Source organism: Sus scrofa, chromosome 5 (assembly GCF_000003025.6).
Source record: "Sus scrofa isolate TJ Tabasco breed Duroc chromosome 5, Sscrofa11.1, whole genome shotgun sequence".
NCBI lineage: Eukaryota > Metazoa > Chordata > Mammalia > Artiodactyla > Suidae > Sus > Sus scrofa.
Window position 1 is genome coordinate 78,976,539 of NC_010447.5, and position 15,652 is coordinate 78,992,190.

The following is a 15,652-nucleotide window of genomic DNA, read 5'->3' on the forward strand; positions in this document are numbered from 1 at the left end:
AAGGCATCACAGCTAATTAGTGGTAGAGCTGAGATTTGAACCTAGGCTAATGCTTACCTGTAGGTGACTACACTCTACCAATCATTCACACTCTAGGATCCAGCTATAAAGACCTACCCTGTTTCCTATCTTTACATCTGATTGCATTGTTCTTTCAATCTACATGTCTCTCTAGAGAAAGCTTACTCTCTTTAAAACTTTTCTCAAATATCTCAATATTAATTCATTACTAGTTTTTCCAAAAATCATCTCTAGAATTCCCATTGCACCAATCATAATGGTTTCTAACTACTGGTCTTCATATATATGAAGATATATATATATATACACACACACACACACAATCAGTGAAGTGTGACCATTAAAATGAGAGAGACTAAGCTTAGTTCCTCATTGTGGCCTAGTATAGAAGATAAACATTTACCTGCAGATCAATGATATAATAAAAGAGAATCAATGCAATATGAAAACTGTCTGGAGGATAAAGGAAACTTCACTGCCATGATTTTTCATATAACTTTTAGGGAACAACCTCTGTCGATGGCTTTGGGGAACCACAGCACCATCACTGAATTCCTTTTCCGAGGGCTGTCTGCTGACCCTCACATCCAGGCTGCGCTCTTTGTACTCTTCCTGGAGATTTACCTCCTGACCGTTACAGGGAACCTGATGATGATGCTGGTGATTGGGGCTGATTCTCACCTCCACACACCCATGTGTTTCTTCCTGAGTCACCTCTCTTTCCTGGACCTTTGTTTATCTTCAGTTACTGTGCCTAAGATGCTGAAGGATCTCCTATTTGAGAAAAAATCTATCTCAGTAAAGGGCTGCCTGGCACAAAGCTTTTTTGTATTTACCATTGCTGGGACTGAGTGCTTTCTGCTCTCAGCGATGGCCTATGACCGTTATGCTGCCATCTGCTACCCGCTGCTCTATGGACAGATGATGAAAAAACAGCTATGTGTGCAGCTTGTGTGGGGCTCATGGGGTTTGGGTTCCTTGAATGCATTTATCAACATCCTTCTAGCTTCCAACTTGGACTTCTGTGGGAACCATATCATTAGCCACTACAGCTGTGAGATGCCCTCTCTCTACCTGCTGTCCTGCTCTGACGTCTCCACCAACCTCCTCGTCCTGTTGTGTTCCAGCCTGCTGCATGGGTTTGGGACCCTCCTCCCAATCTTCTTCTCCTACGCCCGCATTGTCTCCACCATCCTGAGCATCAGCTCCACCTCTGGCAGAAGCAAGACCTTCTCCACCTGCTCCTCCCACCTCATTGCAGTGAGCTTCTTCTTTGGCTCAGGATTTCTCCGCTATCTCACGCCAACCTCAGGAACCCCTCTGGAGTTGATCTTCTCCGTGCAGTATTGTGTGGTCACTCCCATGCTGAATCCTCTCATCTACAGCCTGAAGAACAGGGAGGTGAAGGCAGGTGTGAGAAGAACACTGAGAAAATATTTGCCATGGTCCAGGTGAAAAATCAAAGCAAGAGAAAAATGGAGAATCAGGATAAAATGACACTAGCCAGACATTATGAGAGTTCACACTAAGAAAAACTTATGGCATTCCTGTTGTGGCTCAGGAGAAACGAATCTGACTAGCATCCATGAGGATGCAGGTTCTATCTCTAGCCTTGCTCAGTGGGTTAAGGATGCAGTGTTGCCATGAGCTGTGGTGTAGGTTGAAGACATGTCTTGAATCTGATGTTACTGTGGCTCTGGTGTAGGCCAGCGGCCTCAGTTCCGATTCGACCCCTAGCCTGGGAACGTCCACATGCTGCAGGTGTAGCCCTAAAAAAAACAAAACAAACAAACAAAAAAAACAACAAAAAAAAGGAAAAACTTCCTGGCTCTATACAATGTTAAATGCTACACGGTAAATTAGCAGTGCATAAGAAATGAGCACGAATGTATGAATCATCCAAATAGAGGGAAAACATGGGCTAAATAATTATCTCAAACCAGAAAATGTCATCATGAAAGTATTGGTTATTACCAGTCCTCCTAAAATACTCATTTTGGTCTTCTTATTAGGTAAAATACTGTATATTGAGTCATTACTTTTAATTGGACTTAGGGAAGGCACTGAAAACTCTAACTTTACTACTAAGAAAATATATGCATAATTGGGGAAAGAGTCATAGACTGGGGGATCATAGGAAGGAGAAATATGAACTTCAACTGAGTGGCCCTTGGGTATAAGTAAAAAAGCTAAAGGTTTTGAAGAAAGTGAGTTTGCATTTTGGAACAAGAGGTCAGAATCATACAAACCTTCCTGCAACCCTATTCTTTCTTGCCAACAGGGGCTCAGAGATTAATTCTTGTTCTTGGGGAATCCTACTAATTTTACCAGGCTTTACCTGAGAACACATTTCTGGAGAGAGGAACACTCTGGGAAGCTAGAATAATGAAAACCAGACTCTCTGGTACAGTACAAAACTGCTGGTTGCCCTAAAGTATAGTTTGGGTCAAGGTGGTTATTGGACAAAAAGCACCTGTCTGGGTCTGTGGTTGAAGGGAAGTCATTCTCCATTTGAGTTTTAAAAAATCATTATAGCTTTTTAAAATATGAGAAAACAGTGTGGGTCCTGGGCATAATTTTAAAATTGAACAATTTGATGGCATCTTCCTACCCTCGTATACTTGTTCATTCCATTTCTTGGTGGCCCCTTTTCATCTACTTCCATTCATTGCACTTTGCAACACTGTTCCAGCCTCTTACTAGCTGTCCATTGTACAACAATGTGCTCAAAAAGAAGCTTACTAAATTCCTTTTCTCTAATAATAAATTTTGCCATGATATATTTGTTCAGTAATATCATATTATGGCTTCTAATATCTTAGATTTGTTTTTCCTTGGCATTTGGTTAACTTCAAGTATTATTAAATTATTGATTTTTCCAGGTGCATTTTCTCCTAAATGTCATATAGTACTAAAATTGCTTATCAACAAGCAGATATTGATATATGATATACTGTGTTTTTTAGAAGACTATGTCACCTCTAACTACTTCTTTTTACATTTGGTAATACTTCTTATTTCAGAAGTTTATCAATCACAGTATCTACCATACATTCATTTTCTTACAGTAAGGGATTACTCTGTGACAAGGGTGGGCTTAGAATGTATACATAAAATTATTAAAGGTTCATTTCATTTTCACTATATCTAAAAATGTAATATTGCTTGATTCTGTATGGTTAATAAGGTTCTTCATTTTCTGATTTTAAAAACATAAATTTAAATGATATAAGCCTACAAATAGAGGAATGAGCTTTCATACTATTCTCAGTCATCTGATTCGGACATTGAAAGGAGCTTATGTGGAATTATTTTGTGGCCAAATCAAACATCACTCTTTTCCCCATGATGAAGACATCATAGACTTCTTCCTTCTCTCCCCTCCAGATTTCTTAGACATCTTGGGAAACAGGTGTGGTGTGGTTAGCTAGCAGTAGAAGACCTATTTTGATACCTATTAGTAAGTCCAGGGAAAAAGCATCCAGGCACAACTCTTGGAAAACTTTTTATAATATAGAATACTTATACTCTTTTTCTTTGTGAGCCCCAGTTTCAATTCCACATAAGAGAAAATTCCAAATCAGCTTCTCATATAATATTCTGCACTTTATGCCTAGTAAAAATCATATAATTTTACACAAGTGTGTATCCAGCTTTATCTACTTAACTTTAAAAGAATTTTTCCATATTAATTAAAAACATGGTAAACATAAATTTAAGCTATTTTAAAACTCTGTTAAGCATCTTCTCCAAATTTTACTGAGCCATTTCCCTGGGAACATCATTAGGCGTATCACCGCTACACTTTTAGAACTTACTTCACTTTGTTTAGAACACAGTTTGAGTTAGACTTTTACCCTTACAAATAACATTTTATTGACTTCTTTGTACTATATTTAGAATCACTCTTGAACTGGAATTACTGGGTTAATTGGTAAGAAAATTGATGAGTCGCTTGTCACATGTTGACAGAATGTTTCCAAAAGGGTTGACCAGTTTACTCTGATGCCAGCAAAGATGAAAGTTCTTGTTCCTCCCCTGCATTAGATATTACTGTCTTCATAAAAAATATTGTACTAGTTTTAAAAGCCAAAAATGATATGAATTTTTATAAATTTATATTTCTTTGGTCATTAGTGATAATAAAAATTTTTCTGTGTGCTTACTAATTATATTTATTCTTCTGGAAATATTTTCTTCTTTACTTTACCTATCTCATATAGTAGTCAATTTCTCCAGCTCCTTAACAAACTCATCTCATTACAATTGGTCTGATCATGGTTTTTCTTACCCTCCTTGTCATTGAACTCCCCCAAGTAACACCTCTTCTCAATTGCTGCCAAAAATCAAACAGAAGAAAAATTTTAGAAACTCAATAAGCATTGTAACTCTCAGTGAACAACAGAATGTACCTTCCATGAATAATGTAATATTTCTATTGCTTTAGACTTCAATTAGGGCATAAGCTACAACTCAAGAAGCCAGAATTCCTTAGAGTGAAAGAAGATCTGGGTCATAGGGTGACCAGTTGTTACATCTGCATGAGTGCTGGTCCTAGTCAGCATTCTGTTATCACCTGGATGACAGTGATTGAGAGAAAGAAACTAAAGACTCAGGCATATACCCTAAAAAAGAAAAAGGAAAGGCAACCCTACAGACCCCAAGGCTTAGCAAACCTCCCCACTATGCATGTGCTACTTCTTTGGATCTCAGTGTCCCCAGACTGTTGACCACACTTCCTGACCAGGGTGAGGGTCTCATTTTCTTCCCAGATGCTTAGAGACTAATTGACCTTATGTGCATGGATTTATTTCTGGGCTTTCTATGCTGTTCCACTGATCGCTAGTTCTATTTTTGTGCCAACAACACATTGTTTGGATGACTATAGCTTTGTAATTTAGTCTGAAGTCAGGGAGCCTGATTCTTCCAGCTCTGGTTTTCTCAAAATTGCTTTAGCTATTTGGGGTCTTTTGTGCTTCTATACAAATTATATTTTTTTATTCTAGTTCTGTGAAAAATGCCATTGGTAATTCAATGGGGATTGCACTCAATATGTAGTTTACATTGGGCAGTATAGAATAATCATTTTGAGAATAATTATTCTTCCAATCCAAGAACATGGTATATCTTTCCATCTGTCTGTGTCATCTATGATTTCCTAGTTCTTTTTAAATTTCATATACATCTCCTTGTGATATATACATACAATATTTATCTTTTCTCAAGTTATAGTTTGCTTTTCATCCTCCTACTGCTGTGTCAAGAATAGTTCATGATTTTAATTTTTGTCCATCCCAAATTATTATTATTCTGCAATTTTAGGCAATAACCTCCAAAAATATGGATAATAAATATTATTCACATGGTTTAAAATTCAAAAAGTCACTTTAAAATTTCAGTATACATTCTTCACATAATAGCACTCATGCATATATGCATAATGATGGATGTGTATATTTATCTTTCATATATTAGAAAAATACATTTTCGTGTAACCCTTAAATATACACATTCATCCTTGAATAATCTTAGTGACATATAAGAATAAAGGTTATAAAGACAAAATAAAATCTTTAAAAATCCACATAGATTAACAAAAAATTTTTAAGTATATTTGATTATCTCAAACATCAAACAATTCTATTTATTTTGCTTACTAGATTAATTGGCAAGTGACAGTAAGTCTGAAACATCTAGTTTGAATGAAAACCTTATAACTCACTGTAATAAAGAACTAGAAATTTTGATTTGTATGAGTTTATTCCTACTTAAGTCTATAAGAAACTTATTAACAAGTATTTCCCTAAATTCTTCCAAATATGGGAGCACACATTATAACACAGCCCTGTTTATGAACCCAACTGGATCTATCAGAGTAAATAAAATTAGGACAGTCTAAGCAAAAGATTGTGCTTATTAACTTTTTTTGGTCTTTTTACTTAATCAACAGATCACTTTTACATGAAAAATTTAACAGGAGGTTATTTGGCCTAAAAAGCCCTGGGGAAAAGATGTAATCCTTGGAGTGTGAGTTGTAAACTATTCCTTCCCTGCTTGGGGAACCAGGCAGATACCCCTTTGTCCATTCTTTCTAACTCCCACTAGACTCAGAAGTTTAGAATTAATATTTATAGGTAATTGTATCACCTAGATATTCCAAAGGCCACACCTAAGATGTCCCCATTGGTTCTTATAAAGTTCAATTTTGAAAATGGTGTTTTGAAAACTAAATCCAACTTCCAACAGTGACTATACAGTACAAACACTGATGCCATCACCATCCCCCAGGCTGCCAAGAGCAAGGAATCAAACCAATCAGCTGCCTAAAAAGAGCTGCTCTGCAGACTGGTTCAACCCAAACAATACTATGTGAGGCAGAGATGTGATATTGGAAACAAGGAAAACTCAGGTGTATTTGAGACTCTTTAGAAAAAAGTGAAACTGCCCTCTGACTATATAAGTTAATTAGTGTAGAAGTCAATGAAACATTTCATCATGAATAGGATCTTATAAATTCTCCCATGATACAAGACTTAGAAGTCAATTTTTGTAGATGAATCTGAAAGTCCTATAGCCAAATTGGAGAGCAGACTGCCTCACTGCACAGGATGTAGAGGTAATCTGTTTTTTTTCTGGGTGGGTGGGGGATGGGGGCAGAGGGTTTTTGAGGTGGGTGTATGGCTTAGGAGTTAATGAGTAAGAATCAGAACTTCTTCCCCTTGGCTGAGCTTTAAACTTGCTAGGAATGGACCGGACCAGGAAACTGATCAAGTCCTAGGGAAAACCGAAGGTCAGACTTCGGCGTGTATGGACAAAGCTGGAAATCACTCGTAAATAGCCAGCATGCAAGCAGATGGAGCCCTGCCGGCATCCAGACCTGAAGACTTATGAGAAACAGAGTTGAAAGATATGAATACAATCCGGCCATGAGCGGGAGATTTGGGATATGGAGACAGAGAACAATGTTTCAGGATGAAAGTAAAAAAATTCATCTAAATATGTGTACAAAAGAGAACTAGAAGGACTGGATGTTCTCTTCCTGTGTGTTAAACAGGCCTCTGAATGAGAGCAGAAAAGGTTAATGGGTGGAGCCTTCCTCCTGAGGGGCAGAGAGCAGCAGTGTGTGTTCCCAATAGAAGGTAAGAGCTCGAGTGAAATTCTCACTGTCCCACAGGATGAACAGCAAAACCTGTTGTCTATCCTGACTTGGATTGAGGTCCAGAGTGTGTAGTGCTGGGCAGGGTGCTCTATCCTGGCTGCTGCTGCTGGTGCAGGTATCCCTTAGCAGGAACCCCTCTCAAGCATTCCTTATGCTGACTTTACTAGAGATTCCAACCTGGGAACACATCCATCCTCGCAATGCTCTTCCAGGTGGGCACAGGGGTCTATGCTGAGTCCCAACCACTTTCTTACAGTCTGTCATCTCTGCAGTCTGTACCTGTTAATGGCCATTATACATGCTGTGGGTGAAAGTGCCCACAGTAATTGCAAATTGCACCACTCAAAAATAATTCTAAAATTTATTTTACCACTGTGGCCATGAGCAGAGATGTGTAGTTAGTGGCAGGGCCTTCACCACGATCACTTACACTTCTCTTGATAACAGCATACAAAGTAAGTACAACAGCAGTGTTCGGAGCAACAGGTTTGGCCTTTAATAGTGCTTCATTTGATGTGTGAATTTAGGTACTTTTGCCTAGACTTACAATCTATATTATTATTATTATTATTGATAATAATTAGGAGTAGATACTTTTTAAGAAATTTATATATAATCTCATATTTAGTCCTAGAACTCCTCTTGGTACAGTTTTTTTCTCTGCATTTTTAACATAAGAAAATAAAGGCAAAGAATTTCATATATCTTGTACAATGTCATATAGCTAATTATTCATAAAGCCTAATTTTGAACTTAATCTGATGCAGGAGGATCCCACATTTTTAGCCACTGTCTCTGATGTCCACTTATTCCCTAGGCCTCAGCATCAAACATGACTTAATTTTCCTCATTCCTAAACATCTGAACACAAACTAAAAGTTCATGTAAACAATCCGTCAGAAAAATTTTCCAAGAGCAATCTTGTGCTTTCTTTACAATGCTGTCAAAATCACTCAGTGTGGTGTAGTGTTGGCCCTCACTAAATCTCAATTTGAGCTCCTACTGCATTAATTACAGTTGTGTATTTGGTCTTTACAGCCATCTTTACAGTGGATGTTGCAGATGATCATCTTTTTGTTTGAAGTGGCTGCCGCAAACCCAGGTCATGACAGAAAACAAAAATGTTTACTGAATAATAGTGACATGTAAAGAGAACTAATGCAATGAAAAAAATTCTTTGAAGGAAATAGACCTATAACTCCCATGCCTTTTTGTACTATTTCTAGGGGAAGCCCTTATAAATGGACTTGAGAAACGACAGCACTGTCACAGAGTTCATCCTCCTTGGACTGTCTGCCAACCCTCACATTCGGGCTCTGCTCTTTGTGCTGTTCCTGGGGATATACCTTCAGACCATCATGGGAAACCTGATGCTGTTGATGGTGATCAGGGCTGATTCTCACCTCTACACACCCATGTACTTTTTCCTGAGTCACCTTTCTTTCGTTGATATGTGCTTCTCTTCAGTCACTGTGCCCAAGATGCTGGAGAATCTCCTGTCTCAAAGGAAAACTATATCACTGGAGGGTTGCCTGGCTCAGGTCTTCTTTGTGTTTGTTGCTGCAGGCACTGAAGCCTGCCTGCTCTCAGTCATGGCCTATGACCGCTATGCTGCCATCTGCCACCCTCTGCTCTATGGACAGATTATGAGTAAACAGCTTTGTATGCAGCTTGTGTGGGGCTCATGGGGCCTGGGCTTTCTGGATGCATTTATCAATATCTTCCTAGCTATGAACATCATCTTCTGTGAGGCTAAAATCATCCCTCACTACAGCTGTGAGATGCCCTCTCTCCTTGCTCTATCCTGCTCTGATATCTCCAGGAACCTCATTGCCTTGCTCTGTTCCACTCTTCTGCATGGGCTGGGGACCTTCCTTTTGGTCTTCTTATCCTATGCTTGCATTATTGGCACCATCCTGAGCATCAGCTCCACCTCAGGCAGAAGCAAGGCCTTTTCCACCTGCTCTTCCCACCTCACTGCAGTAACACTTTACTTTGGCTCAGGTTTGCTCCGCCATCTCATGCCAAATTCAGGTTCCCCTGTGGAGTTGATCTTCTCTGTGCAGTATACTGTGGTCACTCCCATGCTGAATCCCCTCATTTACAGCCTGAAAAACAAGGAGGTGAAGGCAGCTCTGAAAAGAACTTTGGAAAAGTATTTGCAACATATCAGGTGCATAAATGAAAATGAAAGATGGTGGCGAGTTAGAATAAATCTGCATATTAAAGGACATTAGGTGAGTTTCCAGGAGTAAGGAGTATTTACAATGTCAGACCGAAATACATGAGATTGAAGTAAGATAGAATTACACGAGAGAATGGCATAAAGTTATTACAGGAAGGATAGTTCACTTTATTTTCCTTTATAGGAAAAGAAAACTATCAAATAATCACCTTAATCTAGAGGGTATTGTTACAAAAAGTTGATTCATTTTCCTCATTCTGAAACATTTGCCTTAGTAAAAGCATTAGTTTCATGAATCTGTTATTATTTTTATTGACTCTGGGGAATATGCTAAAAGCCAATCACTTGATAACAATGTAGGGTCCTGGATCTGTAATAGGGAAAGGTCATGCATAAGGGTAGAGAGCAGAAAGATAAAAGAAGTCTAATTGGTTGGCCATAGAAAAAAGTTCTGCTGAGAGACAATGAAAATATTGAGGCAGATGAAATTTTCAAGAGCTCATCTGTATGTGCAGCGTGGTGGCCAGATCTCCAGTGTAAGTGGCTACAGGAAGACTCTGTGGCTCTAAAAACTGAATTTCTCACATAATCTTCATTCAAATTTGTATTTTCTCCAATTAGCTGACCTCATCAGCATTCTTTTCCTTGTAGAGTGCAGGCTATGTGCCTTAGACAGATAATCAGGTTTGACCACATCACATGTGAATCCTAAAACCATCTTTGTCTCTCATCTCTCAAATGTCTAACAACTGGTCACTGTATAGGGGCTGGTGGTTTGCTGGTTTTCAAACAATGCATCACTCTCACATGACTCATTATTACCTATAAGATATAAATGGTAATGAATTCGGCAAGTTACCTGTAAAGTGAAATTCAAAGCATCATATATGTAACAAAATTTTCCATGTAAATTACCTATTTCCAGAGGGAGTTGTAAAAGAGTAAGACATAGTATGAAGAGAAGAAAAAAAGAAAATGATGGACAGGGACAAAAAGATGAGTAAAGGGCAATGGTTCAATTAAGGTTAAAAGTGTGAGGGGGAAGATAAACAGAAAGTACAAAAGGGGATGTTAGAAATTAATCCAAATAATGGTAATCATAATAGATATAAATGGCTTAATTCTACAGTTAAAAGACAAAAATCATTATGCTATAGAAAAATATACATGTATTTTTATGGGAGATAATTTAAAACATAAGGTTGAAGAAAATTTGAAAAAGGATAGAAAAAGGTATCAGATACAACTATAAACAAAATTATTTTAATATAAAAACAGATATGGCAAGAAAAATTTTATGAGAAATAAAGCTCATCTACTATAATGATCAAAGTTCAGGTCATTGTGATTTTAAAGGGTGTCAAAAATTTTAATCTATAGGGAGAAGAAAATTCAAATTGTAGCCTAAGGAAATTCCACTGTTAACTAGGAGAGAGGAACAGAGAAATTAAGTTCTATTTATAGGAAAGAGGCAAGGATATGTGCTAGACCACCAAAGGAAAGACATACCTTATCAACAGAGGACCACCTTCTTAAACCATATACAAAAATAAATTCAAAATGGATAAAAGACTTAAATGCAAGATGTGAAACTATAAAACTCCTAGGAAAAAAGCATATGCAATAACCTCTTTGACATTGGTTTTAGAAATATCCTTTTGGATATGTCTCCTATGCAAGGGAAATAAAAGCAAAATTAAATTAATAGGACTACAGAAAACTAAAAAAACTTTTGCACCATAAAGGAAACCACAAACAAAATTAAAGGAAACCTACTGAATTGGATAGTATATTTGCAATCGATATATCCTATAAAGTGTTATTATCCAAAATACATAAAGAACACATACAAGTCAATATAAAACAAACTAACAAACCAATTTAAAAATGGGCAGAGGACTTGAAAAGACATTTTTCCAAGGAAGACACATAAAGGTGCTCAACATCACTAACCATCAGGGAAATGCAAATCAAAACCACAGTGACATAATACTTCACGCCTGTCAGAATGGCTACTTTCATAAAGACAAGAAACAACAAATCTTAGAGAGAATGTAGAGAAAAGGGAATCCTCGTGCACTGTTGGTGGGATAAATTGGTACTGCCATTAGGGAAAATTGTACAGAAGTTTTTCAAAAATTAAAAGTAGAACTACCATACAATCTAGCAATTCCACTTCTGTGGATCTATATTTTTTTAAAAAATGAAAACACTAATTCAAAAAGAACACTATCCCTATGTTCACTGCACCACAATTTACAGTACACAAAATGTGAAAGCAACTTAAATATCCATCAGTAGACGAGTGGATAAAGAAGATGTGGTGTATGTACAAAAGGGAATATTATCCAGTCATAAAAAAAGAATGAAAGACTTGCTACTCGTGGTAACATGGAAGGACCTAGAAGATATTACACTACGTGAAATAAGTCAAACAAAGAAAAACAAACATTGTATGATTTTGCTTATACATAGATTCTAACAACAAAACAAAGGGAAAAAAACCAGATTCATACAAACAGAATCAACTGGTGTTTTCCAGAGGGGAGAGAACTAGGGGACAGATGAAACAGGTGAAGGAATTAAAATGTACAAACTTCTATGGAGTTCCCATTGTAGCTCAGCAGTGTCAGTGTCCATGAGGATGTGGGTTCAATCCCAGGCCTCACTCAATAGGTTAAGGATCCAGCACTGTCACGGTTGTAGCTTGTGTCACAGCTGTGGCTCAGATCCTGCACTGCTGTGGCTTTGGCATAGGCTGATAGTTGTAGTTCTGATTTGAATCCTAGGCTGAGAAATTCCATATGCTGCAGGGGCAGCCATTTAAAAAAAAAAGACGTACAAACTTATAGCTAGAAGATACATAAGTCACAGTGATGTAAAGTAAACATAGGGTATATAGTAAATAATACTGTAAAAACTTTGTATAGTTATGGTGAGTAACTGGTCTTACTGTGTTATCACTTCATAATGTAAAAAAATACCAAATCATTATGTTGTATTCCTGTAACTAATATAATGTTGTATGTTAATTACAACTCTACAAACATAACAATATTTCTACAACTAGAAAAAAGAATTTCAGAAGACTTCCTGTCAAAAACCTTGCAAGTAAGGAGAATATGGAATAAAAATATTTTAATGTTGAAGGAAAATATCAACTGAGAATTCTCTACCCAGTAAAAATAACTTTCCAGTGTAAAAAGCAAGCAAACTATGAGTTCACTGCCTACTCCATAAAAATTATTAGGGAAGTCTTTCAAAGATAAGAAACATGAAGAAGAAACATTTCTATCTACACAAAGAAATAGAGTGTAAAAATGCGATACAGAAGGAAAATATAATCTTTTTAAATGTTAACGTCTCTAAAATTCCCGAGTGTTTAAAGGAGTATTAGTAACAATGAATTTTGCATTTAAAGTAGATGCAAAGGTGAAATGTATGAAAAAAATGGCAAAAGCATAGAAAGAAAGAATGAGGAATAAGCTGTGACTAGGTCCTTATACTACATATGAAGAGCCAAAATATTACTGAAGGTAGATTCAAATTGTCTTAAAATGTATGTAGTTAAGGAGTTCCCATCGTGGCATAGTGGTTAACGAACCCGACTAGAAACCATGAGGTTGCAGTTTTGATCCCTGGCCTTGCTCAGTGGGTTAAAGATCTGGCATTGCCGTGAGCTGTGGTGTAGGTCACAGACACGGCTCGGATCCCGAGTTGCTGTGGCTCTGGTGTAGGCTTGCAGCTACAGCTCTAATTAGACCCCTAGCCCAGGAATCTCCATATGCTGCGGGAGCAGCCCTAGAAAAGACAAAAAAACAAAACAACAACAGCAAAATGTATGTAGTTAAACCATAGGGAAAGCACAAAAAAGTTTTTTAAGGAATGATAAAAAGCTAATAAAGGATGTAAGATATATTCTTTTTTTATGTTTACTTTTTTAGAAAAAGTTTTTATTTATGGTTCCCTCACCTAGCTTATTTTATTTTTTTATATTTATTTTATTTTCCCACTGTACAGCAAGGGGATCAAGTTATCCTTACATGTATACATTACATTTTTTTCCCCACCCTTTGTTCTGTTGCAGCATGAGTATCTAGACAAAGTTCTCAATGCTACTCAGCAGGATCTCCTTGTAAATCTATTCTAAGTTGTATCTGATAAGCCCAAGCTCCTGATCCCTCCCCCTCCCATCAGGCAGCCACAAGTCTTTTCTCCAAGTCCATGATTTTCTTTTCTGAGGAGATGTTCATGTGCTGGATATTAGATTCCAGTTATAAGTGATATCATATGGTATCTGTCTTTGTCTTTCTGGCTCATTTCACTCAGTATGAGATTCTCTAGTTCCATCCATGTTGCTGCAAATGGCATTATGTCATTCTTTTTGATGGCTGAGTAGTATTCCATTGTGTATATATACCACATCTTCCGAATCCACTTTTTTTATGTTTATATTTTTTTCTTAATTGTAATCAATTATTTCCCAAATACATTTTTTTTCTACTGTAAAGCATGGTCACCCAGTTAGACATACATGTATACATTCTTTTTTCTCACATCATCATGCTCCATCATAAGTGACTAGACATAGTTCCCAGTATATATTCTTAAAAATAACCAAACAAAAATAACATGGAAAAAGATGGAAAAAGAGAATAGAAAACAGAAATGAAAGTGATATGTTTTAATCCAAGGATATTAAAATTATGTAACATGTAAATGTACAGATTTTTAGATCAATTTTTTGACTTTCATCCTGACATACTCTTCCCCATGTCCATATCCCAAATCTCTACTTTATAACCAGATTGTGTTTGTGCCTCTCAACTCTATTTCTCATAAGTCCTTAAGTCTGGATGACAGCAGTTCTCCCTTTGCTTGAATGCGAGCTATTTACCAGTGATTTCCAGCTTTGTTCTCACACCTTGAAGTCTGACCTTGGGTTTATCACAGGCCTTGCTCAGTATCCTGGTCCTGTCCATTGCCAGGAAGTCCAAAGCTCAGCCAAGGGGAGGTTCTGATTCTTACTCATTAATTCCTTAGCAATAAACCTGCTTCAAAATCCTTCCCACAATCCTAAAACAGATTACCTATACATCAGGTCCAACAAAGCAATATGCTCTCCAGTTTGGCTGTAGGATATCTACTTAGATTCATCTACTAAGAAGGAAAATGACCTGCAGCAAATGGCTTCCAAATCTTGTAACATGGGAGAATTTATAAAATCCTATTCATGATGAAATGTTTACTGATTTCTACACTAATTATATAGCTAGAGGGAGTTTCACTTTTTTCTAAAGAGTCTCACACACACCTGAATTTTCCTTGTTTCTAATATCACATCTCTGCCTCACATAGTATTGTTTGGATTGAACCAGTTCCCAGAGCAGCCCTTTTTAGGCAGCCGGTTGGTTTGATTCCTTGCTTTTGGCAGCCTGGCGATGGTGACAACAACAGCATTTATATTAAGTATAGCCACAGTTGGAAGTTGGACTTAGTTCGGGGTGGGGGGGGGTGTGTGTGTGTTGAGTTTGTATGAGTTGATTGTATATTTTGGAGAAGATTAGGCTCTTGTTGGTTGCATCATTTGCAAATATTTGCTCCCATTCTGTAGGTTGTCTTTTTGCTTTTTTTAATGATTTCCTTTGCTGGGCAAAAGATTTTAAGTTTGACTAGATCCCATTGGTTTATTTTTGCTTTTATTTCTATTGCTTTGGGAGAGTGACACAGGAAAACATTTGTATGGTTGATGTCATAGAATGTTTGCCTATGTTCTCTTCTCGGAATTTTACGGTATCTTCTGAATGCATTTTATTTCAAGCTGTTCTAATTAAAACTTAGTCAATATACAACTGGAAGAAGGAGAAGCACTGCAAGATGAAGGCATGGCTCATAAATAATACAAACTGTCTTGTGAAAATATCGTTATGTATTAGTTTGCAGTAACAACAACAACAACAAAAAAACAGATTTTTGAAGTCTGTGATTAAAATTTTAATACCAACTCTTCCACTCAATACCTGTGTGAACGAGGACTAGATATTTCATATTTCTCTGCTTCCATTTCCTCACCTGTCAAGGGTATAATGAGATACTCTACCATACAGAGTTGCTGTGCAGAATTAGTTAACATGTCAAATGTATGAAGAACAGTATCTGCCATATGGTTAGTAATTATAAATATCAGCCTTTTTTTTTCATTTCCCTGGTCTCATTATCTTCTAAAATTTGAAAACATACCAGTATTTTTAAGCATTAATTCACATTTAAATCTTCTTGAATCTGAC

At 37.1% G+C, this 15,652-nt stretch overlaps 2 protein-coding genes across 2 annotated transcripts; both read left to right on the forward strand.

The window, feature by feature from the left end:
• On the forward strand, window positions 409-1,476 carry LOC110260592 (olfactory receptor 8S1-like). Its single transcript, XM_021091251.1, has one exon. The coding sequence runs from the start codon at window positions 457-459 to the stop codon at window positions 1,474-1,476; it is 1,020 nt and encodes a 339-aa protein (XP_020946910.1). The 5' UTR covers window positions 409-456.
• LOC110260593 (olfactory receptor 8S1-like) lies at window positions 7,374-9,417 on the forward strand. Its single transcript, XM_021091252.1, has one exon. The coding sequence runs from the start codon at window positions 8,422-8,424 to the stop codon at window positions 9,415-9,417; it is 996 nt and encodes a 331-aa protein (XP_020946911.1). The 5' UTR covers window positions 7,374-8,421.

Excerpts from the sequence above, each read along its gene's own strand:
- LOC110260592 (XM_021091251.1), top strand. The coding sequence starts at position 457 with ATGCAATATGAAAACTGTCTGGAGGATAAAGGAAACTTCACTGCCATG.
- LOC110260593 (XM_021091252.1), top strand. The coding sequence starts at position 8,422 with ATGGACTTGAGAAACGACAGCACTGTCACAGAGTTCATCCTCCTTGGA.